This window comes from Vicugna pacos, chromosome 7 (genome assembly GCF_048564905.1).
Source record: "Vicugna pacos chromosome 7, VicPac4, whole genome shotgun sequence".
Classification (NCBI taxonomy): Eukaryota; Metazoa; Chordata; class Mammalia; order Artiodactyla; family Camelidae; genus Vicugna; species Vicugna pacos.
This window is the reverse complement of record NC_132993.1, coordinates 9,866,967-9,893,085: the sequence shown is the minus strand read 5'-3', so window position 1 is coordinate 9,893,085 and position 26,119 is coordinate 9,866,967. Positions and strand designations below refer to the sequence as shown.

Genomic DNA, 26,119 nt, shown 5'->3' with positions numbered 1-26,119 from the left:
CCCTGCCAGGGAAGTGAGGACCATTGAAAGCCTTTTCTTTGCTGCCCAGGAGGGAGGTGGTAGTAAGTGGCAGGAAAAGCTTATAGCTGCTTGATCAGAATCCGTTATTCTTTCTCCTCGTAGCAGGGAAACTGGTCCAGCTGTCTGTTGAGTTTAACCTGATTGACTTTCCAGAGTTTCTTTCCAGGGGTGATGTCCTCATCTGGCACCCTTTGTCACCTCCTGGGGTGGGATAACATGCCTACCACTGCATCAGATTTGGGGGGAAGTTCTAGGTGGTGAAAATAGGGTAAAATATCCCTACTACAAAGACAGTTTCTCTGCCTCACGTGTGTTTGTACCTGGCAAATTCTGAGTGAATATCTTTGCTTTTATTGTCTTCACCTTTACTTGTCAGAACTTTTAAAATAATGGAATAATTGAAAATATATCGTTCTTAAATTTTACCAAGTGCAAAAAGAGAATCAAGGAACTCCTGTCAGTGTTTATAATGTTACAATGAGGCATAGGATTTCTAACACCTTCATCTAAACAGCAAAAATTGGATTATTTGCAATCCATTTTTCAGCATTAAACACTTAAGATTCAAGTTACTGATTCTGAGGCTAACAGGGTTTTCATGTTCATATTAGTGTGACTTTTTGCTGTGTAGAAGTCCAGAAGTGATGGTCTGCTAACAGGCAATGACTGGAAGGTCGTTCTAGGGAGCCCCCTCCTGAGCTTTTAGGGTGTCAGAATCCGGTGAGGTTGTAGGAGGTGCTGGAGCAAAGGGGTTCACTTCTGCAGCAAGTCAAGGAAGCACTGATCACTCTGCAGACACCAGGTTGGATATGAGAAGTTTCAGGAGCAACAAATATAAAGAGAATGCCCTCTGATAATCATCTTGTAATACAATATTTATTAATGTTTATTATTTTCTTACTAAATAAGCTTTTCTACGTATATATTAAAATTAGGTAGTAACTTAAATAGATTAACTGACTCTCTTAAAAGACATATTCTTATATATTGTGCAATGTGACAGTTGTATCCTTTTAATCTATCATGACAGCATGCCTGAAATGTAGAATGAAGTGTAGACGTATTTAATGTACTGGGGACTGGACTTAGAAGCTGATACCAGACGAATGGGAACTCCCATGAGAGACAGTGAAGAAAGACAGGCATTTGAGAGCATGTGTCTGCAAGGCAAAGAAACAGGGGTGTTGTCAGGGTCCTAAATGTCAGAGGAACAAAAGTGTTGAGTTTTGATTTATCTATAAGTTTGTGAATATGTATAGTAAGCTGATTCTACATTAAACTAAGTTGCTCAGTCCCTAATTAGACAACTGAGGACAGAAAGGCAGACCAGACTAGCAGTAAAACCCCCAGCCACTCCGGAGGCTTTTAATTCTTGTGCTGACATAAATAACACGTGATGTTTATGCTTATATTAGTTGTAAAATTAGTAATGAAAACTTGGATTGTTAGAGGCATGCACTGAAATTGGACGAGGGCCTTAGGATCCTTTTACTAGCTGGCTGACTCAACCTGCTTGAGAGCCTCGTAAACTATCATGAAATAGGAAAACCTCTGGTCTGCTCTCCCTGGTGCACGATACAGACATTTGTCACTTTAAAACGTTAATAAAGCAACACCTGCAATGTGCTGTATTTGGTCTATATTCGCTCATTTTTTTTTAATTTAGTGCTCATATCTGAAACCAGTGTCCAATGCTCTATTTTTTTATTCCACTGGGAATAATTAAAACTTAGACTTTTCTATAGTTTGAGGCTTTGAAGGATGAGTGTTGTCTTTGGTGAGTGCCCTTGAAAGTGGACTTTGTCCACATTATAAACTCTGTCCCACCATAATCTGCCTTCCTGTTGTTGAAAACCTGCTTAACACTTTTCATGTGATAAACAGGCTAGAAACTTGAGTTCATTTACATAGATCTGCTGCATCATTCTCAACATACATTGATACACTTAAGTGTTTTTCATTTTATTATGACTTAGTAGTACCTCGTATATGCCCATCTGTGCTTTGGTCTGATAGCAGTATTGCTACTACCATTCACTGTTGGCATGAAACATGTTTTTTCATTATTTTATTAATCAGTGAATCAGTCTTGTTTGCTTCGGGATGCGTGTGTATGTTGCAGTTACATTTAGATGTGGCTGTTGTAAGGAGCTTGTGACTAGATCTGTTGTTTTTAACTTGATATGATCATCTGTATCTTTTGATGGATAAATGCATTCGCTTACAGTTAATACAGTAATGGATGTACATAGGCTTTTTTCTATCAGCGTATTTTTTGTTTTCTGAGTATCAACCAATGTTTTGGCTTCTTGTTTTCTGTTTTCTACCTTCTACCCTCTTTTCTGGATTGATAATACTTTCAATTGCTCCATAATTTTGGAAACCATAAGATTCTTTATCATTTTTGGATGCTGTTCTTCATGTGGTAACATCAAAATAAGTGACTTATTCTAATAAACTTAAAGTTATCCAGTAGGATGATCCTCTTCAAGGATTCAGCACCCTTTACTTTCAGATACTTCTCTTACTTCATTTACTTATTTTTCAAATTTTACTTTGATCATTTGTAAATAGCAAAATGGTTATTGTATAGCCAATAGGTCATTAAATATGAGACGATGTTTTATTACAATGTTTATTCAATATTATTTGTATGTATTTGATTAATTGTAAATTCACTTCTGTCATTTGAGGAATAATATGTATTAGTATACTAAAGAGCTTTAGGCTCTAAACTTTCATAATTTGTATACAAAATACACTCACTTTGTTCTCATTCATACAAGGGAGCTCTTACAGATATAAAATTCTTGGTTGAGAGCTTCCCTGCTTCTTGGTACATTAAAGATAGTACCTTACTGTCTTCAGACCTCCTCCTACTGATGAGAAATCTGTCAGTGAAATTGCTGTTTGTAGGTAGGTATTTTCTCTTACTGTTAGTGATTTTAAATATTTCCCTTTAATGTTGGAACATTTAAATACTAAAATAGTGCAACAAACCTTTTTAAGAGGTAAATGAAATTATAGCTTTTATTAAATACTACAAAACGTATGAAACAAAAACTGCAGTTGTAATTTGTTATGCCAACCCTAAGAAACTTTTTTGCAAAGAGGAAAACAACAAGCATTTAATTGTTCATTTATATTTATTGAGAAGTTATTTTTATTTCTCTTAATCTCATGTTTTTCATTTAAAGATTTGTTTTATCTTCAATTGTGAGAAGTTCTCCAATGTTTTTGAGTGCATTTACCTTTATTGTACTCTTTCAGAATACATTTTTATCAGTTTGGAGACTTAGTTTAATCTTTCTTCAGTTGTGGTACTTTTTGGTGAAACTTCTTCAATTATTGCTTCTTCATTATATCCTTTATTATCTATCTTTGGACATTTCATCCTGGTTATGTACAGCCTCTCATTCATGCCTGTAAACTGAATTTTCAAGGATTTATCTCTCTGTTGTGCACCTGGAACTAACATAGTGCTGCAGGTCAATTATACCTCACTTAAAAAGCAAACTAACAAACAAAAAACCAGACTCATTGAAAAATAAATCACACTTGTAGGACTAGAGGCAGAGGCAGGAGAATGGAATTGGATAAAAGTGGCCCACATGTACAAACGTTCACTTATACACAAGTACTAGGAGTGTAACGAACAGTGTGATGAATGTAATTAACACTGACATATGTTGGATGTGAAAGTTAAGAGAGTAAATCTCAAAGTTCTCACAAGGAAAAATAGTTTTTCTTTTACTTTGTATCTATATGAGAAGACGGCTGTTCACTACACTTATTGGTGTAATAGTTTCATTGTGTATGTAAGTGAAATCAGTATGCTGTACACCTTAAACTTATGCCGTGTTATTGTCAATTATAACTCAGTATACCTGAAAGAAAAATAAATGGATAGAATAGAATAAAACAAAACATCTTTAAAAATAATTTATCCATGTCTATGTTGAGATCTAGGTAGATTCTTTAATACACTCGCTCAGTGCATTATTTCCCTCTGTCATTTTCAGATGTTTTATCCTCTTTTTTGAGTATGAAAAAATGAATGACTCCACTTACATGCAGGATGTCTCTTAGATCCTTTTATAACATGCAATGACTGTTTATTCCCACTTTCTGTATTGCTTATAATTTATCAGGAATTTAAGTAAACACTGTGCTTTCATTGACCTATTGTAACTTTTAACCATGTTCTTGTTAGATTCTTTGTAAGCTATTCTATATATTTTATTTCATCTTGAGTGAATATGACGTTGCAATTATTTAATTTGTACGTCTTTGGCATTAAAATTGTTTGTTTGTTTGAAAATTGGTTTTTAAAACACATTTTGAGTCTAACAGTTTTATTAATACTATTTGATTTTAACTTTGATTTTTGTTACGTGGTTTTGAATTTTTGTTTTCTTCACCCTGCTCCATGTCCCTGTGATGCAGAGGCATATCATATATGGATGTTCCAGGCTCAGTAATCCAGCGAGCCAGCAAGTGTACTGACTGCTGTACATGCACATTATCCAGCCGTGCTTCAGATATTTTCAACCTCCAGTCATATTTTTGTAAATGGCTCATTTTATATGTTGGGGTATGTCTTTATCCCTCATCCAGGTCACTTACAACTCTGATGACTTCCTGCCTTTACAGAGCCTGAAGTTTAGACAGCAGTGAGGGGTTAGGACATTTTCAGATCCCTTGTGAACATTTTCCCAGCCCTGGCCATGTGTGTGGCCCTCTAGTTACCCAGGAAGATCTTGAAGCTATTCACATCACTCATTTACTAAATCATCTTATTTCAAGTCTTTCCACTCAGGATTTTAAAGTTAGTCAGTCTGTTGTTACCAAATGCTGTTTCTTGCACTCACATGGCAACAGCTAATATTTTTTTTGCCTTTAAATGTTTTCAGCACATGGCTTCTGGGTCTCTGCCTCAGCCCTGGCAGAGTTTTGAGTTAAAGGAAAGGCAAGTCCTTTGAGCAGATCCTTCAAGGAGCCACCAAACAGGTCAAATAAAACAACCATTATTATTTGACTGTAAAGTCTCTTCTGCTCCCTCTGGTACTGGGTGTGTACCAGCAATGCACACTGCCTTCTTCAGGGCGGCCCTGGGCTAGGAAGTGGGGGGTGGCGTCAGGCAGGGTGAGTTCAGTTGCTACAATTCCCTCCCACTGACATTCAGCCATGTTTGTTTGTTTGTTGTCTATATTAAGCATTCTTCTGGCTGCTCTAGCTTTTGATTAGATCCCAGAACTTCATAGAAGTTTATTCTGACAGATTTTTCTATTTTATTTGTTGCTTTTATGGAGAGAAATAATTTTTATTTTTCTATTCCATTTTTTTACCAGTGTTCCTACATGGTGTTAATATTTTCTTGATCTTCTTACTCAGATGTAGTCTTAACCTGTTGGTCTGTAAAGACATTTAATGTCTCACTTAATGACCATTTTCAGTCCCGTACTGTTTTGTTTGTTTTGTTTTTTAACAGAATCTTTCAGTTTATGTATGTGACTACGTACTGCACATGGGCCTAATTTATCGGTACAGTGGAGTGACGAACTCTGGGTGGAAAAAAATGGCTAATGAAAGTCAGTAGTTGCACTTTTCCATCAAAATGCATGGAAACTAGAACTTTGTAACTCCCACCAGTCCCTGCTCAACATATATCCTACTGTGACGAATTTAGTTCCGTCTTGTTCTAGGTACCAGATGGCATTGCCAGTATTCTTTGTACAGTCAATATCTACTTAGCTTTACAAATGTATGTGCTTCTGTCATTGATCTTGATCTCTTTTTACAATGTGAACTTTCTTTCTGGGATCATATCGTGTCTGCCTGAAATGAAATCTTAGAATCTCCTTCAGTAATGATAGTTGAATCCAGACTGTCTCAGCGCATGAATAGCTTTCGTTGTTTTCCATAGAAGAGTTTGTGGTAGGGTATGTGGTCTCTCATCTTGCCAGAAACTGAAGTCTAAATCTTAATGTGTATAAAGAATATTCTTTAAATTAGACCATTGATTCTTAACTTCCCACTTCAGAAATGGGGAGATTTGTTTTCTTATGATTTCTCATAATTCTCCACTCATACCTGCTGATTTTTGTTGGTTCCTGTAATACTATTTTTACGTTGTCAAGATTTGTGCAACTTATGTTTTGTTTAGCCACCATCATGCCCACAAGTTTGACTGTTCTTTCTCTAATTGAATGAATTGAGTGCTGCATGAGAATCCTGTTACTGCTGTTTGTGGGCATATCTGTAATTGCAATTGGCTGAGAGATAGTTTTTTCAGAAGAATACCATAGGGGCATACTTTATGAATTCTTACATGAATCTCGATTACATCTATATGTGTGTATGTATATATAATGAGTATATACCACTGTAATTATATTACTAAATACACTGTAGTAATGGCTTCCACATCCAGCCTGTGGAGCTTTAGCGTGGACCTTCTGTCCTTCAGCGGCTTTCTCATCATCTCTTCCCACTGCGGTTGAGTAGTGGTCCTTCAGATTAGTCCAACTCTATTGTTTTTGCATAATCTGGAAGCAGTAGAGGCCTCATGTGCTGGCGTTTCCTCTGGAGAAGTCTCTGATACGGACAAAAGAATAAAGGAGCTTATCTTACTCAAGTGAGAAATACATTGATAGAGTAACCTGTGATACCGGAAGTCAGAATTCTGATAACAGTTGCAGTAAATTCTTTGCCTTGCTGAAACTATGTCAGTTCTGCAGTATACTTATTTCTTAGACACTTCCCTAGGCTGTCATCTAAAGTGGCTTATTGATGAGACTCAGGATTACTGTTTTGATAGAAATATCTGCCCTACCACAACATAGGATAGAATGAGTCCCAATCCCACTGCCTAGAGATGGAGAAAGAGCTTAAAGTTTCCCAGCACACTTACAGGACTGACTGTGTAGAGAACCACATATGCCCATCACTCAAACCTTTGAGCTGCTGTTGTTTTAATGCCTTTACTGGAAAGGAGAAAATTTATTTAGGCAATCTGAAAATATATCGGTAAGCAGAAAGGAAGGAAGGAGGGAAGGAAGGCAGGAAGAAAGAATGTAGATAGATTTGACTGAGAACTTTCATATCCTGGCATTTAGTATAAGAAAATAATAAAATGTATGCAAAAATAAATGTGTAAAATTTAGTCACCATAGAATTATGTTGCACCAACCTCGTTAGAAGGTCATATATAAAATATCCATGTGCAAAAAATAGTATGCATATGTTTAATGTATGTTGCAGAGAAATACTTCACATGCAAAATGTACATGGTATTATTCTAAATAAAATGAATAAAGAAAAACTGTTTATATAATTTTAATAATGTATATGAGAATATTTTTACAGTGAATAATGGAAAACTATATCCACAAATTATTAACAATGAAAACATTTGGCTGAATGTTTCACATATGTATTATCTCTTTAATAACTTATCGATTTCATGTTTTCTAAAACATTTGAGAAAACTTGATGTAAAAGTTATATATGAGGTAGATGCCACTTTATTAACACAATGCACCAGATTACTGAAATTTTAATAGATAAGTCTAAAATTTCCAAAAGCCTGTAATTGTCCAAATACTAAGAAAAACAAACAAAAAAACCCCCAAATAATTAATAAGATTTTGGGATTGTAAATCTGCTTTTTCCAAAAAACTACTTGGCTCTCCAAAAGAAGTCAATAAAAATGTGTTAGGATTAAATGGGTAAAGAATCCATTATCTCCTTAACAATTTATATGCTGTCCCAAATTATATAATACCCTATTAAATGAAGATATCAAATTTGCAATAATTTTGATAAAAATTGTTTAATACCTAATAAACAGATATTGCTTTGAAAGGAAACAGAAATTTTAGTGAAATAACTGATTCCAAGCTGAAGTGGGAAATCTTGAAGGTAAGTATAAGATAATTTGTTAAGCCAGAAAGAAGAAAGTACTTAAAAATGACAGATTAAGAATTTTCTAATGGAAATACCTGGGAGACACAACCTTAGCCAATGATATACATTAACACCATCCATACCGGGACAAATTAACATTATCTGTGTATTAATGGGAGGCATTAAGAAGGACCCTTTTTTTTTTGCCAAAAATGTTTAATATGAACTAAAACGTGGACAATCAATGGAAAACCCCAACTGAGGGACATGATACAAAGCAAGAACTCGTACTCTTCAAAAATATCAGTGAAATGGCAAGAAAGGCTAAGTAACTATTTAATATCAGAGAAAATGAGTATTATATGTGATATTGAACTTGAACCTTAGACTTCACAAGCAGAAAATGGTGTATTTAGACTAGTGAATCATGTTAATGTTAATATCCCGATTTTGGTAATTATACGGAGAACAGATTAGTGAATATCCTTGTTATTGTGGGAAAAATGAAAAGAATTTAGGAACAAATTACCAATATGTGAATATGGTTGCACTTGATTCTTATGCGGTTTACAGAAAATATGATGGACATATAGAGAAAATAATAAGGCAAACAGTAAAAAAAATTTGGTAAAATGTATATAATAGTATGTTTTATAATTCTGATAGTTATCTGAAAAGTTGAATTACTTCTCAAGAAAAGGTAAAAAGAAAAAAGAAAAGTCAGAGAAATATTGGCCAAAAAAATACTCAGTGTATTAGGGACAAGAACACAAACTTCCTCTGACTCACCCCAGATAAATAACTCTACTTTTCATTAATGTCTGGCTCTGACCTCTCCATCACACTTCAGTTCTTTACAGACTGTCGTTAGGAATGGAGGGCAACCAATCATGGATCGCAGAGTTCATCCTGGTGGGATTCCAGCTCAGTGAAGAGATGGAATTGCTCCTCTTTGTTATCTTCTCCCTGTTATATACCTTCAACCTACTGGCAAATGGCATGATCTTGGGACTCATTTGCCTGGACCCCAGACTGCACACCCCCATGTACTACTTCCTTTCTCATCTTGCCATCATTGACATGTCCTATGCTTCCAGCAATTTGCCCAATTTGCTGGCAAACCTAGTGAAACACAAAAAAACGATCTCCTTTGTCTTATGCATAATGCAGATGTTTTTTAATTTGAATTTTTCTTCTATAGAGTGCCTGATTTTGGTGGTAATGTCCTATGACAGGTACGTGGCGATCTGCCACCCCCTCCAGTACACTGTCATCATGAACTGGAGAGTGTGCACGGTCCTGGCCATCGCATCCTGGGCATGTACACTTTCCATGGCCATAGTACAAGTAAGTCTCTTTCTAAGATTGCCCTTCTGTGGGCCCCAGAAGGTGAACCACTTCTTCTGTGAAATTCAGTCTGTCCTCAAAGTGACCTGTGGTGAAACCTGGATCAATGACATCTTCCTCTTTGCTGAAAGTGTGTTTATCTTAGTTGGGCCCCTTTCCCTGATGCTGGTGTCCTATGTGCATATCCTCTGGGCCATCCTGAAGATCCAGTCCAAGGAGGGCCGCAAGAAAGCCTTTTCCACCTGCTCCTCCCACCTCTGTGTGGTGGGGTTCTACTTTGGCATAGCCATGATGGTTTACTTGGTCCCAGAGAGTAGTCAACGAGATGAGCAGAAGAAAATCCTTTTCCTGTTTTACACCCTCTTCAACCCACTGCTGAACCCCCTTGTCTACAGTCTAAGGAATGCTCAAGTGAAGGCTGCCTTCCACAGAGTATTCCAGAAAGAGAGGACAATGTGAAGGAGGGTAGAATTATGGTTAGTGGATTTTCCCCCTAATACTGAAGAAAATTCCCCTACGAGAAACACATGACTTAAGGATGAAAATTATCCAAGAGTAACACCAGCAAGATGGCAGAACAGGAGTTGCCAAGCCCCCTGCTCCATGGAGATGACGTACATAGATGAAATTGTCTTTGTGAGAGCGCCAGAAGGCAGGTAAGAGGTTGCAGCATCCCGAACTAGCACAAAGCCGAGAAGAGAGATACAGTAAAGCTTTTAGGCAAATGGATGGCGTTTTGCCTGCCATGGCTGCTTCTCCTCCCTGACCCAGTGTGTTGGGATCAAGAGGAAATTCCTAACTCCCAGCTCTCCCTCAAGAGAAAAAGATAAGAATGGCCCACGCATCCTACTTTTTAGATTTCCGAGGTGTGAAGGAGTCTGAGGGTCTCTTTTCTGTCTTGCCTGCCTCAGAGGCCTGATTGGAGTGGCAGTTTGGACTCCTTATCGGGACAACTGAGAGACATGGCAGGCACTTCAAATTTTTACACAATACAGAGATTTTTTTTTGAGATTTTCACAATTCTATTAGATGGACAGTGGCATCGCATTCTTGTTTTAATAGGAAATTCCCTGATGACATATGATGATGAATGTGTTTGCAAGTGCTTCCTTACCATCTGTCTGTCTTCTTTGGTGAGCTGTCCCTTTACATCTTCTGCCCATTTTTATTTAATAAACTTTATTTTTACAGCAATTTTAGATTCACAGCAAAAATTGAGTGGCAGGTACAGAGATATCCCATATACTCTGCTTCCACACATGCATAACCTCCCTCAGTATCAACATCCCTCCACAGAGTGGTCATTCATTGTCATTCATAAACCTGCATTGACACATCATTGTCACCCAAAGTCCGTAGCTTCCATTAGGGTTCACTCAAGGTGTTCTACATTGTATGTGTTTGGACACGTGTATAAGTACACGCACCCACCATTATGTTATCATACGCAGCAGTTTCATCACCGTAAATATCATTACTAATCCCTGACAGCCACTGACCTTCTTTAACTGCCTTCGTAGTTTTGGCTTTTCAGAATGTCATATAGTGGGAGTTATAAATATACAGTTTTTTCCACATTGGCTCCCTGCAATCCCTTCGTATGCATTTAAGATTCCTTTATGTCTTTTTTTATTGATAGTTCATTTCTTTTTAACGTAGAGTACTATTCCAGTGTCTGGGTATACCACAGTTTATTTGCCTACTGTTGGACATCTTGATTGCCTCAAGTTTAGGCAATTATGAATAAAACTGCTTTAAACATCTCTGTGCAGATTTTTTTGTGGACGTAAGTTCTTTGGGTAAACACCAGGTAGTGCAAATGGTAGACCGTATTATAAGAGTATGTTTAGCATGTTAGGAAACCGTGAAGCTGTCTTTCAAAGTGACTGTATCATTTTGCAGTGAATGTATGCAATATATGAACGTTCCTCTTGGTCCGCATCCTACTCGGTGTTTGGTGTTGTCAGTGTTCTAATTTTTAGCCATTATTTGCTGATATTTCATTGTTGTTTTAATTTGTGTTTCTCTGATGATAGAGATGTGGAGCATTTTTTCATATGCTTCTTTGCCATCTGTATATCTTCTTTGAAGTGGTGCGTGTTAGTTTTTGGCCCATTTTTAATCGAGTGGTTTTTTTTCTTTTTGCTATTATGTTTTAAGAGTTCTTTGTATGTATTGGAATCAAGTCATTTTTCCTACACGTGCAAAGGTTTTTCTCCAGCCTGTGGCTTAACTTTTCATATTCTTACCGGCGTTTTTCACAGAGTAGAAGTTTTTAAATTTAATGAAATGCAACTTATCATTTTCTGTTTTAACTTTGAAGAGTTTTTGATTTTCAGTTCAAGGTTGTCATTTTCTATTTTGGAGGGAGGAAGAGTGGATACTTGTTCTAAATGTCTTCCAGTTCCCGCTGAGGCAAGATTTAACATTAAATCTTTTTTTTTTAATATTAAAAACAGTAATCGTAAGAGCAAGGCTTACAAATAAGTCTTCTATCTAAAGTGCAGCAGCCTGATTGACTGAATGATACTTTTATATCACTGATGATTAACTTACACAAAATTAGGAGTTGAAGCTACACCTGGGAGCAAAGAAAGGGTGAGTAAATGCTTAATGAAAGGAAATTTCTGAGAGCCTGAATTTGCCTGTACTTACTGGGAAATAAATCCAAGTGAGAAATAATAGTTAGGGCCAAATCTCAAGGACCTAGTGTGGGCAAAAAACTAAAACAAGGCAAAATTAAGTGTTCACTGCCTGTAGGTAAACTGCAAGAAACACTGAAGAAAATATTTTTTTCCATTTGATAGAAATGCTCCCTGATGGTAATGGGTATGATTATTTCCTAGGTGAGTTTGGATGTTATTTTGTCGTTGGTTTTCAGAAGTGTGACTGTGATATGCCTGAGTGTTGCTTTAGTGCCATTTATCCGGCCTGTGATTTGCCGAGCTGTCTGTATCCAGGGAAACGTAACCTTTATCATGTTGAAAAATCCTCTGAGATAATTCCCTCAAAATTTCCTTTTGTGTCATTTAATTTATTTAATTTCAATTTTTTTCTTCCAGTGTTATTGAGATACAATGGACGTAGAGCACTGGATAAGTTTAAGGTGTAGAGCATAATGATTTCACTTACATAAAATGTGAACTTTTTATTACAAGTTTAGTAAACATCCAACATCTCATATAGGTTAAAAAATTAAAGAAATAGAAGAAACATCTTCCTTGTGATGAAAAATCTTACAATTTTCTCTCAAGAACTTTCATACATAACATTACAGCACATTAATTATGTTTATCATGTTGTGTATCCCTTCCCTCACACCTTGTCTTATAAGTGTCAGTTTGTAACTTTTGACTACCTTCATCTAGTTCCCCCAGTCCCCACACCTCACATCTGGTAACCACAAACCTGATCTTTTTTTATGAGTTTGATTGATTGGTTGATAGTCTGCTTTTCAGATTTAATTAACCTAACACTGTGTTAGTTCCTGCTACACAATATAGTGATTTGATATTTCTATAAATCTAAAAATGATCACCATGATAAGTCTAGTTGCAGTTTATCAGTATATGAAGATATGTCGAGTGTATTTCCCACTTTGTACCTTTCATAATTTGTCTATTTATTTATTAACTGGAAGTTTCTACCTTACAATTTCTTTCACCTCAATTTCTTTTTTCTCCCTACTCCACCCCCTCTGCCAACCATCTGTTCTCTGTACCTATATCTTTGTTTCTGTTTCCTTAGGTTTGTTCACTAGTTTCCGGTTTTTTCATTCCACATGTAAGTGAAAATATACAGTATTTGTCTTTGTCTCACTTATTTCACTTAGCATAATAGCCATAGGTCCAGGCATGTTGTCTCAAATGAGAGAATTTCATTCTTTTTTATGGCAGAGTAATGTTCCATCCCCTTGTAATATAATGTTACATCCCCTTGTAATTCTTGCCTTTTGATAATAGTCATGCTAACAGGTGTGAGGGAACACCTCACTGCAGTTTTGATTTGTATTTTCCTTATGATCAGTGATGTTGTGCACCTTTCCGTGTGCCTGTTGTCCATCTCTATATGTCTTTTTGAAAAACAAAATGTCTATTCAGATTCTCTGTCATTTTTCTTAAACAAGTTTTACAATTTTTCGATCTTGAGTTGTATGAGTTCTTTGTATATTTTGAATATTAATTCATTAATGAATGTTTCATTTGAAAATACTGTTTTCCATTCAGTAGGCAGCCTTTTCATTTTGCTGATAGTTTCCTGTGCTGTGCAAAAGATTTTTATTTTGATGTATTCCCATGTGTTTCTTTTGGCTTTTGCTTCCCTTGCCTGAGATGACATATCCAAAAAGAAAAAAACAACCACTGAAATCAATGTCAGAGTACTACTTATGTTTTTTAGAAGGTTCTTTTTTAAACTAAAGTATAGTTGATTTATAATATTAATGATTTTCATTTGTACAGCATAGTAATTCAGTGTTTTTACAGGTTCTATTCCATTAAAAGTATTACGAGGTAATTGCTGTAATTCCCTGTGCTGTGCAGCACATCCCTGTTGCTCACCTGTCTTACGTACAGTGGGCGGGACCTCTTAATCCCCTGCTCATCATCTGCCCCTCCCCTCTGCCCTCTCCCCTTTGGTAACCACTAGTTTTCTTTCTATCTCAGTGAGTTTGTTTCTGTTGTACATACACATTTGTCTGCATTCTTTTTAAAGTTCCATGTATAAGGGATAACATACAGTATGTATGTTTCTTGTTTAACTTAATTCACTAAGCTTAATATTCTCTTGGTCAGTTCATGGTGCTGCAAATGGCAGAATTTTATCCTTTCAGGTAGCTGAGTAGCATTCCATTGTGTGTGTTATGTCCTTTATTCATTTGTCTGTTGTTGGCACTTTGAGTGCTTTCATAGTTTGAGTATTGTAAGTAGTGCTGCTGTTGGGGTACATATTTCTTTTTGAATTTCTGTTTTATTTTTACCAGATATGTACCCAGGAGTGCAATTGCTGGATCCTATGGTAGTTCTATGTTCAGGGTTTTGAGGAAACTCCATACTGTTTTCCATACTGACTGCATCAATTTAGTTTCCCACCAAGAGTGGACAAGTGTTTCTTTTACTCTACATCCTCTCCAGCATGTGTTACTTGTAGACGTTTTGAGGATAGCCATTCTCACAGGTGTGAGGTCATTCTCACTGTGGTTCTGATTTGCATTTCTCTAATAATTAAAAATGCTGAGCATGTTTTCATGTACCTCTTAGCCATCTATATGTCTTTTTTGGAAAATGTCGATTCAGGTCTGCACATTTTTTGATTGAGTTGTTTTATTAATATGGAGTTATATGAGCTGTGTATATTTTTTAGACATTAACCCCTTACCGTTTATTTCATTTAGAAATATTTTGTCCTGTTCCGTAGCTTTTCTTTTCATTTTGTCCACGGTTTCCTTCACTGTGCAAAAGCTTTTAAGTTTTATTAGGTCCCATTTGTTTATTTTTGCTTCTATTTCTTTTGCATTAGGAGACAGATCCAAAAAATAGGCTACTGTGTTTTATGTCAAAGTGTATTCTGCCTGTGTTCTCTTCTAGGAGGTTTATGGTTTCAGGTCTTACATTTGATTAATTAAGCCATTTTGAATTTATTTTTGTATATACCATGAGAGAGTAGTCCACATTGATCCCTTTTCATGTAGCTATCCGGTTTCCTCAACACAATTTACTAAGGAGGCTGTCTATTCCCCATTGTGTCCTCTTGTGTCCTTTGTCATGGATTAACTGCCCATGTAACTGTGGGTTTATTTCTGGGCTCTCTATTGTGTTCCATTGATGTATGCCTCTTGTTGTACCACTATTATGCTGTTTTGATTATTGTAGCCTTGTCGTATAGTTTGAAGTCAGGAAGTGTGATACCTTCAGTTTTGTTCTTTATTAAGATTGTTTCATCTTTGGGGTCATTTGTGTTTCCATAAAATTTTTAGGATTACTTTTTTTCTAGTTCCGTGAAAATTCCAGTGGTATTTTGACAGGAGTTGCACTGAATCTGTAAACTGTCTTCAGTAGTTTGGACATTTCAACAATATTAATTCTTCCCATTTATGAGCACAGTATATCTTTCCATCTGTTTGTGTCATCCTGAATGTCTGTCATCAGTGTCATAAAGTTATCAAGTCTTGTTGTGTTTCTCTCTGTGTTCATCTTCTTTGGTAATCTCTGCATTTCCTGAACCTGGATGTCTGTTTCCTTTCCCAGGTTATGGACGTTTTCAGCTATTATGTCTTCAGATATGTTCTCTGCCCCTTTCTCCCTTCTGCTTTTGGGAACCCTATAATGCAAATGTTCGTTCACTTGATATTGAGCAAGATGTCTCTTAAACTGTCCCCACTGCTTTCCTTTTTCTGAACGTCTTATGCTCATTACCTTGAACTATTTCTTGGCTAAATTGCTTATCCCCATTTCACTTAGTTCTTCTTGCATTTTATCTTATTCCTTTGTTTGGAACTTACTACTCTGTTGCCTCATTTTGCCTAACTGGACGTTTTTCTCTCTCGTGTTTGGTAGGTTGGTTATGTTTCCCAACGTTGGAGATGTGGCTTTTGTGAAGATATCCTGTATGTTCCAGCAGCACACTGCTCTCTGTCCCTAGAGCTACCTGCTCTAGGGGTTCCACTTGTGTGCCTACATGGGTCCTTGTGCTGAGGCAGGGTTCACACGTGGAGGTCTGGCAGGCATTGCCGACCCCTCGTTCTGCTTGTTGCTAGGCCCTGCCTTGTGCAGAGCCCAATAGCCACTGATGGGCCGGACATGGTCAAGAGACACCTGACTGCCAAGTGCCAAAGGGGCCCTGAGCTAGTGCTGCTCTGCTGGTGGGTAGACACAGGTTCCGGGGTGGGTAGTTGTGCAGCCTGGGATCCCAGATCCAGTGTCAGCCTGCTAGTGGGTGGGGCCAGTTCCTGACATGACTGGCTGTCTGGTCAAAGGTGTCTTGGAGCTCTCATTGGTCTGCTAGTAGGAGGGGCTGGGCTTCAGGGCACCTGGAGCCAAAGCTTGCACATTGCTGGGTGAGGCTGTTCCCAGGGCTAGTGCCAGCTTGCTTGTGCATGGACCCCGGCTAGGGAGGGCTGGGTCCCAGGGAGACTCTGGGCTCAGAGGGTCTTAAGGCAGTCAGCCAGCTCATGAGTGGCACAATGTCGCTGCTTGTCCTGAGGCATCAAAGTACTGGTGGTGTAGGCTGGTGAATGGGGCCAGGTCCCAGGATTAGTATGCAAGAAGGAGAAATCTAAAATGAGGCTAGCCAGCCTTGATGTCCTCATGGGAGAATGAGCTCCTAAAAGTAGCTGCTGCTAATGCCTATGTCCCTAGCGTAACCTCCATTTGCCTCCTACCTCTCCAGGAGGCCAAGATTAGCAGGTGATCCTCACGCAGGCTCCTTTCAAATTACTGCATCTACCCTGGGTCACAGAGTTTGTGAGATTTTGTGTGAGCCCTTTAAGCCTGGAGTCAATTTCCCACAGCCTTTTAGAAACAGCCCTGTTAGCCTTCAAAGCCAGATGTTCCGGGGCTTGTCTACCTGGTGCAGGAACCCAGGCTAGGGAGCAGCTTGATGTGGGGCTCAGACCCCTTGCTTCCTAGGGAGAAGCTCTGTGGTCACAGTTATCCTCCTGTTTGTGGGTCGTCCCCCTGGGGGTGTGAGGGTTGACTCTAGTATCTCCCTCCCCCTTCTACCCGTCGTGTTGTGGTTCCTTCTTTATATCTTTAGCTGTGGAAGATCTGCTAGTCTTCTGATCTTTCGCATCAATACTTGCTCTGTCAACACTTAGAATTCTGCTGTGCCTGTGGGAGGAGTGACTCAGGGTCATCCTGCTCCAGCATCTTGGCCACTCCTGTGTCATTTTATTTGACTTTTTCCTGAGGATGGTTAGCCTTTTTTAAACACATCCCCATACATCTTTCAGACTCGTCTCCATGTTTTCATTATTTTTCTTTGAATGCTTTTCCTCGAATGTTTTCTGTTGATCTTCATTTGAATTTGTTGATCCTGCTCTCAACTGGATCCGGTCTGCTGTTAAATCCACCCAATGTTTTCTTAATTTCACATATTATTATTTACTCCTTAACAATGAATATATGGTTATTTCCATAGATTCTCATTCTTCATTGAAATTATACTTTTAAAATTTTGTGTGTCTTTGTTCCCATTTTCTTTGATATAAACGACAGTTATTTTGAAGTCCTTCTTGTAGCTTCAATATCTTTGTCATATCTGAGACCTTCTCTGTTCGTTCTTTTATCTCTCAGGTATTGATAATTTTCTTCCTTTTCACATTTGGAATGATAAATTACAAAGTCTGTAGACTTTTATCAATATATGAAGATTAATGAGGCTTTGTATTTTCTCTATAAAGCTTATTAAACTTGAAGTTCACCTTGTTCCTTTTAGGGCTTGGTTTTATACTTTTTTTATTGGAGCACAGTCAGTTTACAATGTTGTGTCAAGTTTTGGTGTTCAACTCAGTGCTTCAGTCATATGGGAACATACATATATTCATTTTCATATTCTCCTTCACCATAAGTTCCTACAAGATATTGAATATAGTTCACTGTGCTATACAGTATAAACTTGTTGTTCATCTATTTTTTTGGTTTTAGATTTGTTAACATAAATGTATTTCAGTTACATTTTTCGAGTTAGGACTTGAGCAATGTTTGAGAAAACGTCCTCCACGTATTTTGAGGAATCTTTTTCAACATATACACTTCCTCTCTAAAATCTCACCCCCTAAAATACCAGCTTTCTTCCTTGCCCTTTACTCCAACCTCTGCTGGGATTTCAGCTCCCTCTACTTTCTTGAGCACTGTTTGGAAAATAGCCCTTGGAAGAAAGCCTGTGTGAACGTGAGGCTTACGTGGACTTCCCGTTAAACAAGTGCTACAACGTGGTCCTAGCCGTGTGCTTCTGCAACGCGCGCAGTCAAAGCCTGGACTCGCTTCTGATGGCACTGATGATTTCCTTTCTCAACAAAGCAGTTAAGTGTTGTGGGAAAACAGTTTTTGTAGTCAATTGATGTTTAGCACATGACAAGTATTTTTAAGCTCATTAATAAGTAAATGAGGAAGAAAATAATAGATTGCACCAGTTTGAAGAAGGCTTGGAAGGGCACATACACATATTTATACAGGCAACAAACTGCACCACATAACAGTTTTCTTTTTATTATGATGTCTCTGCGAGTCGATAGGTAAGTTGCAGGGGCAATATTATGCTGAGTTATATCCTCAAAGATATGATTAGTCAGAAATACCAAGTCATGAGCCTGACACGTAAATATTAGACAAGTTGATTTGAGTCTGTTAATCACAGATAGCTATAGTGAGAATAATTAGCTCTTATTGCTAAATTGTGTTCCCCACACAAATATAAATGTTGAAGTTCTAACAGTCAGTTCATCAAAATGTGACTGCATTTAATGCTGCATATTTAAAAGGTAACTAAGTTAAAATGAGGTCATTAGGATGGGCACCAATATGATATGACGGGTGTCTTTTAGAAGAGGTGCTTAGGACTCAGACACACACAGAGGAAAACCATATAAAGTCACAGTGAAAGGACTGCCATGTACGAGCCAAAGAGACAGAGGTTTCAGAAGAACCCAACCCCCTTAACCCTTGACCTTTGACATCCAGCCCCTAGGACAATAGAAAGCACATTTCTGATGTTGGAGGTACATAGTCTGCGGTACGCTGTGATGGCAACTCTAGAAAACTAAAGGTTTAGTTCAGTGATGACAGAAAGAAAGAAATATCAGTTCACAGAGTGCCAAGCAATGATATATGGAAATCAGTTATCAGATATATTATTAAAGAAGCTACTGGGAATGTCTCCACCAGGTAATATAAAATGAGAAATAATACGCTTTTTAATGTTGGGAAAAATTTCTTTTTCTTAATTGTAAGTCTGAAAAATGAGATCTTCCAAGAAGTAAGATCATCCTTTGCATAATTACACAAAAATATCACAGATAGTTCTATTAAGTTACCTAAGCCTGCATTTCTCGGAGATCCTCTAAAAGGAGCACATAACCGGAATTTGTGTTAAAATTAAATAAAACCATGAGGAATTAAATACCATTATGTGGACAGAGAGCGTGAGTGTGTGTGAGTGTGTGTTTCAGTCAAGGAAACGAAGCTGATGATGAGCAGATTGAATTGAAAACAGCAAAAAGACATCTCCGCTATGATAAGTCTTTCCCAAACTTATGTCACAACGACCAACAGTGAAACAGTGTGCAGTGTGATTGGGCAGGAGATGAAAGGAGTTATCAGGACCACAGAGCAGGCAGCAGCATGTAACAGGAACTGCTAAGAAAGCTTCGAATTTATCTCAGCTTATATAGTGAAAAGAATCATTTTCCTTCCAAATACACAAAAAAATACAATTTTCCTTCAGAAAAACACAAAAGTAGTAGTCTGTGAGAATAGCAGAGTGAAGAATTCCAGAAATTCCCTGAACCAGAGAAGTAAGAAGGACACTGACAAAATTTGTCAAAATCATTTTTTCATAAGCCAGAAATCAGAGGCTTGCAAAAATCTACTGCATGTTCTTCGAAGAAAAACCGCTCCGTTGATAGGAACAGTGGGCTGTGTGGGGTTTTCCTGTGCACTGTGCCCATCACCGTCCCTCCAGCTCTGTGGCAGACTAGAAGACCAACAGCCCTGCCGTCATGGTTCCATCTGGTATCACTGCAGTGTGTGGAAGGGGTGGCCAGGGTTGGAGGAACCAGAAACCTATGACACAGAGAAAGGAAACCGCAGTTACATTATAAATGTTGATGTTAGGATGAGAACCGAGCACATCGCGGATCCTGTAATCATAGGCCCGAATACAAATTTGGAGTCATGACTGAATTTTACATCCAACATCTGAAAATACAGTGAATATTTATAACTAGCAATACAAAAATACGTGTAAACTGACAACTGTCACCAAAGACAGCTAGGAGAAGGGAAGAAATAAACAGAAGCATTAAGTACATGAAATTACATTTTCAAAAAAGTGTGTAGTATGTACTAGTATTATATACCAAGCACTTTCTTGATGACAGAGGAGGGACAGCATAAGAAGAAAGCTTCTAGTTGACGCCTTCTAGGGAGCTTCAGGGCACTGGCATTACTCTAGGTGACAGGAAGTCAGAGACCTGCTGATTCACACTGATGTGCAGCAGGTGAACATTTACTCTGGACCACCGCATCTGGGGAAGAAGCCTGGCTTGAGATACTAATTTATACACACACCAGTACATGAAGCCTGTTGCAACTACTGGGATTCATGAGGGCCTATGGAAAGTGAACAGAAAAGAGATACAAACATAAACCCCGAAGAATGCCAGTTTATACAGATACAAGGACGGAAATGAGGAATCAGCAGGAAAGTGGAGCAAGCACAAAGGCAGGAAGACCACTGGGGGAGCATCATGATCGCCATGCGAAAAAAGGGTTTCCAAGGGTGCCGGTGACTCTGGTACGTGCCCTTGGCAGGTCAACTCAGGTGATGACTGAGAACTGACCATTGGATACAGCAAAGAGATAATCGGTGTCTTTGAGATAAAGAATTTCGCATTCTGACCAGAAGTGTTCAAGAGAAAATAGGAGCAGAGACATTTGAGACAGAAATTGCTGGAGAGAATTTCTTAAGTCGGCCAAGTGGGATGGGACTCATGTAAGCTGTAGTCTGACCGTCACTGAGAAAGAACAGGTAACCCCGTAGAAACAGCAGAGAAGTTGGGATAAATGCATGAATTCAGTGACTCCGTCAGTGTATTAATTGGGACTGGAGAGATTGTCATCTGACTGCTTCCATGGTCTCAGTTACTCTGACTCAGTAGCCAAGACTATGGGTGGAAGGACTTAAGAGAGGTTTAAAGAAAGAGAAAGCAGGAAATAAATCAGCTGAGAGAAAAGGCTAAGCAAATATCCTATGATTTCTGGAAGCAACGAGGGCCAAGTCGACATGAATACTGATGAATTTAAGGGACCTGAGTCATCACGTTTGTGTGTTGTCCTCTAGATCTGCAGATGCAGGCAAAGCCATGCATCATCTAAATTCAATGTGTCAATTAATTTAGAGGAAAAACATTTTTGAGTGGGGCCAAGTATGGAAGGACGAGATAAAGCAGGAAAGCACTGAGGAAATAGCATTCCATCTCCATGAGTTTCCAAGTAATGAATAATATTTGCACTGGAAACTTTCATAATTATTACACATTAACGCTTCAGCCAGCAGAGGTTGTTCACGCCCTGGGAAAGATGCAGTCCTTTGAGGGGCTTGCTTAACAAGCTCCACGGGGGTCGCACTTATTACATCACGAGTCTTCCCACAAGTAATATGGAGAGGAAGGAACAATTTGACGATCAAGTACATAATATTCATATCCTTGGGGACTGTACTACGGAACATAAAATATGACTTATGTGTTAAATTTTTATACCAGGATCCCCTTGCGTACAGACATCTTTGCTGTTCTCCCTGAGTTTTTATTTCTCTGCATGAGCAGGTGCACAGTCATGGGCACGCACACACGCACACACGCACACACACGCACTCTTAAAGATAGCAAAGAAGGAGAGCCAAGAGAGTTGGGGCACTTTTTGCAATACCTGTGGGAAATGCACAGAATAGTGAGAAGACACTTCGTAATTTCTTCCCTGGACTCCACAGGTACGTCTTTGGGGAATGGCTGGTTTTGTCTTGTCAGACTAAAAGCCCTCACGTATATAGAGGCTCCTGAGCACCCATGAGCCCCGTCCTCTCCGTCAAGGGAGAAAAGGTAGATGGGACTCACCACCCTCTGAACTCGCTTCGGGGAGCAGGCGACTTGGCTCCAACCACTCCCCGTCCCTGTGAGTTTTCCTCTGCATTCAAGCCCAATTTGAGAAAAATACCAGAAATAGCACCCCATTCCCCTTTTGTACAAATCTTTATCTTTACATTGATTAATGGTTCACAGAAGAGCAGGACCGAAGGCTGGCATTAGGTTTAGGAAGAAGGAAAGCCACCTCTGTGAAGACCCCTTTCTTGAAGTGTGCTGGGGTCTCAGAGTGACACCTGATACCCATGCTGTCTCAACATAGCTTCCTTACTCCTCTGAGAGCCCCTCCCCAGTCACGCTGACGGGAAGGGGCTGCTGAAACTCGCTGTCCCTGAGTCATGGTGTGAAACTGAAAGGGCATAAGAGCCATTTAACCCTGTTGCCTCCTTTTACAAATGATGAAGCCGGAGATGATGTGTGACTTGTCCTTCACTGCCTTTCACTTCTTCCTCTGCTGAGGACCCTGTGCTCCCACCACATCCTGGAAATGCCCCCCTGCCAGGGAAGTGAGGACCATTGAAAGCCTTTTCTTTGCTGCCCAGGAGGGAGGTGGTAGTAAGTGGCAGGAAAAGCTTATAGCTGCTTGATCAGAATCCGTTATTCTTTCTCCTCGTAGCAGGGAAACTGGTCCAGCTGTCTGTTGAGTTTAACCTGATTGACTTTCCAGAGTTTCTTTCCAGGGGTGATGTCCTCATCTGGCACCCTTTGTCACCTCCTGGGGTGGGATAACATGCCTACCACTGCATCAGATTTGGGGGGAAGTTCTAGGTGGTGAAAATAGGGTAAAATATCCCTACTACAAAGACAGTTTCTCTGCCTCACGTGTGTTTGTACCTGGCAAATTCTGAGTGAATATCTTTGCTTTTATTGTCTTCACCTTTACTTGTCAGAACTTTTAAAATAATGGAATAATTGAAAATATATCGTTCTTAAATTTTACCAAGTGCAAAAAGAGAATCAAGGAACTCCTGTCAGTGTTTATAATGTTACAATGAGGCATAGGATTTCTAACACCTTCATCTAAACAGCAAAAATTGGATTATTTGCAATCCATTTTTCAGCATTAAACACTTAAGATTCAAGTTACTGATTCTGAGGCTAACAGGGTTTTCATGTTCATATTAGTGTGACTTTTTGCTGTGTAGAAGTCCAGAAGTGATGGTCTGCTAACAGGCAATGACTGGAAGGTCGTTCTAGGGAGCCCCCTCCTGAGCTTTTAGGGTGTCAGAATCCGGTGAGGTTGTAGGAGGTGCTGGAGCAAAGGGGTTCACTTCTGCAGCAAGTCAAGGAAGCACTGATCACTCTGCAGACACCAGGTTGGATATGAGAAGTTTCAGGAGCAACAAATATAAAGAGAATGCCCTCTGATAATCATCTTGTAATACAATATTTATTAATGTTTATTATTTTCTTACTAAATAAGCTTTTCTACGTATATATTAAAATTAGGTAGTAACTTAAATAGATTAACTGACTCTCTTAAAAGACATATTCTTATATATTGTGCAATGTGACAGTTGTATCCTTTTAATCTATCATGACAGCATGCCTGAAATGTAGAATGAAGTGTAGACGTATTTAATGTACTGGGGACTGGACTTAGAAGCTGATACCAGACGAATGGGAACTCCCATGAGAGACAGTGAAGAAAGACAGGCATTTGAGAGCATGTGTCTGCAAGGCAAAGAAACAGGGGTGTTGTCAGGGTCCTAAATGTCAGAGGAACAAAAGTGTTGAGTTTTGATTTATCTATAAGTTTGTGAATATGTATAGTAAGCTGATTCTACATTAAACTAAGTTGCTCAGTCCCTAATTAGACAACTGAGGACAGAAAGGCAGACCAGACTAGCAGTAAAACCCCCAGCCACTCCGGAGGCTTTTAATTCTTGTGCTGACATAAATAACACGTGATGTTTATGCTTATATTAGTTGTAAAATTAGTAATGAAAACTTGGATTGTTAGAGGCATGCACTGAAATTGGACGAGGGCCTTAGGATCCTTTTACTAGCTGGCTGACTCAACCTGCTTGAGAGCCTCGTAAACTATCATGAAATAGGAAAACCTCTGGTCTGCTCTCCCTGGTGCACGATACAGACATTTGTCACTTTAAAACGTTAATAAAGCAACACCTGCAATGTGCTGTATTTGGTCTATATTCGCTCATTTTTTTTTAATTTAGTGCTCATATCTGAAACCAGTGTCCAATGCTCTATTTTTTTATTCCACTGGGAATAATTAAAACTTAGACTTTTCTATAGTTTGAGGCTTTGAAGGATGAGTGTTGTCTTTGGTGAGTGCCCTTGAAAGTGGACTTTGTCCACATTATAAACTCTGTCCCACCATAATCTGCCTTCCTGTTGTTGAAAACCTGCTTAACACTTTTCATGTGATAAACAGGCTAGAAACTTGAGTTCATTTACATAGATCTGCTGCATCATTCTCAACATACATTGATACACTTAAGTGTTTTTCATTTTATTATGACTTAGTAGTACCTCGTATATGCCCATCTGTGCTTTGGTCTGATAGCAGTATTGCTACTACCATTCACTGTTGGCATGAAACATGTTTTTTCATTATTTTATTAATCAGTGAATCAGTCTTGTTTGCTTCGGGATGCGTGTGTATGTTGCAGTTACATTTAGATGTGGCTGTTGTAAGGAGCTTGTGACTAGATCTGTTGTTTTTAACTTGATATGATCATCTGTATCTTTTGATGGATAAATGCATTCGCTTACAGTTAATACAGTAATGGATGTACATAGGCTTTTTTCTATCAGCGTATTTTTTGTTTTCTGAGTATCAACCAATGTTTTGGCTTCTTGTTTTCTGTTTTCTACCTTCTACCCTCTTTTCTGGATTGATAATACTTTCAATTGCTCCATAATTTTGGAAACCATAAGATTCTTTATCATTTTTGGATGCTGTTCTTCATGTGGTAACATCAAAATAAGTGACTTATTCTAATAAACTTAAAGTTATCCAGTAGGATGATCCTCTTCAAGGATTCAGCACCCTTTACTTTCAGATACTTCTCTTACTTCATTTACTTATTTTTCAAATTTTACTTTGATCATTTGTAAATAGCAAAATGGTTATTGTATAGCCAATAGGTCATTAAATATGAGACGATGTTTTATTACAATGTTTATTCAATATTATTTGTATGTATTTGATTAATTGTAAATTCACTTCTGTCATTTGAGGAATAATATGTATTAGTATACTAAAGAGCTTTAGGCTCTAAACTTTCATAATTTGTATACAAAATACACTCACGTTGTTCTCATTCATACAAGGGAGCTCTTACAGATATAAAATTCTTGGTTGAGAGCTTCCCTGCTTCTTGGTACATTAAAGATAGTACCTTACTGTCTTCAGACCTCCTCCTACTGATGAGAAATCTGTCAGTGAAATTGCTGTTTGTAGGTAGGTATTTTCTCTTACTGTTAGTGATTTTAAATATTTCCCTTTAATGTTGGAACATTTAAATACTAAAATAGTGCAACAAACCTTTTTAAGAGGTAAATGAAATTATAGCTTTTATTAAATACTACAAAACGTATGAAACAAAAACTGCAGTTGTAATTTGTTATGCCAACCCTAAGAAACTTTTTTGCAAAGAGGAAAACAACAAGCATTTAATTGTTCATTTATATTTATTGAGAAGTTATTTTTATTTCTCTTAATCTCATGTTTTTCATTTAAAGATTTGTTTTATCTTCAATTGTGAGAAGTTCTCCAATGTTTTTGAGTGCATTTACCTTTATTGTACTCTTTCAGAATACATTTTTATCAGTTTGGAGACTTAGTTTAATCTTTCTTCAGTTGTGGTACTTTTTGGTGAAACTTCTTCAATTATTGCTTCTTCATTATATCCTTTATTATCTATCTTTGGACATTTCATCCTGGTTATGTACAGCCTCTCATTCATGCCTGTAAACTGAATTTTCAAGGATTTATCTCTCTGTTGTGCACCTGGA

At 38.1% G+C, this 26,119-nt stretch overlaps 1 protein-coding gene and 1 long non-coding RNA gene across 2 annotated transcripts in view; both read left to right on the top strand.

Moving 5' to 3' along the window:
- The window catches only part of LOC140697291 (uncharacterized), a 79,044-nt gene that overhangs the window by 25,034 nt on the left and 27,891 nt on the right, over positions 1 to 26,119 (top strand). The gene's annotated exons all lie outside the window — the stretch shown is intronic.
- Positions 8,803 to 9,735, top strand: LOC140697523 (olfactory receptor 2A2-like). The gene has a single exon (XM_072965374.1). It carries the CDS (start codon positions 8,803 to 8,805, stop codon positions 9,733 to 9,735), a length of 933 nt encoding a protein of 310 aa, XP_072821475.1.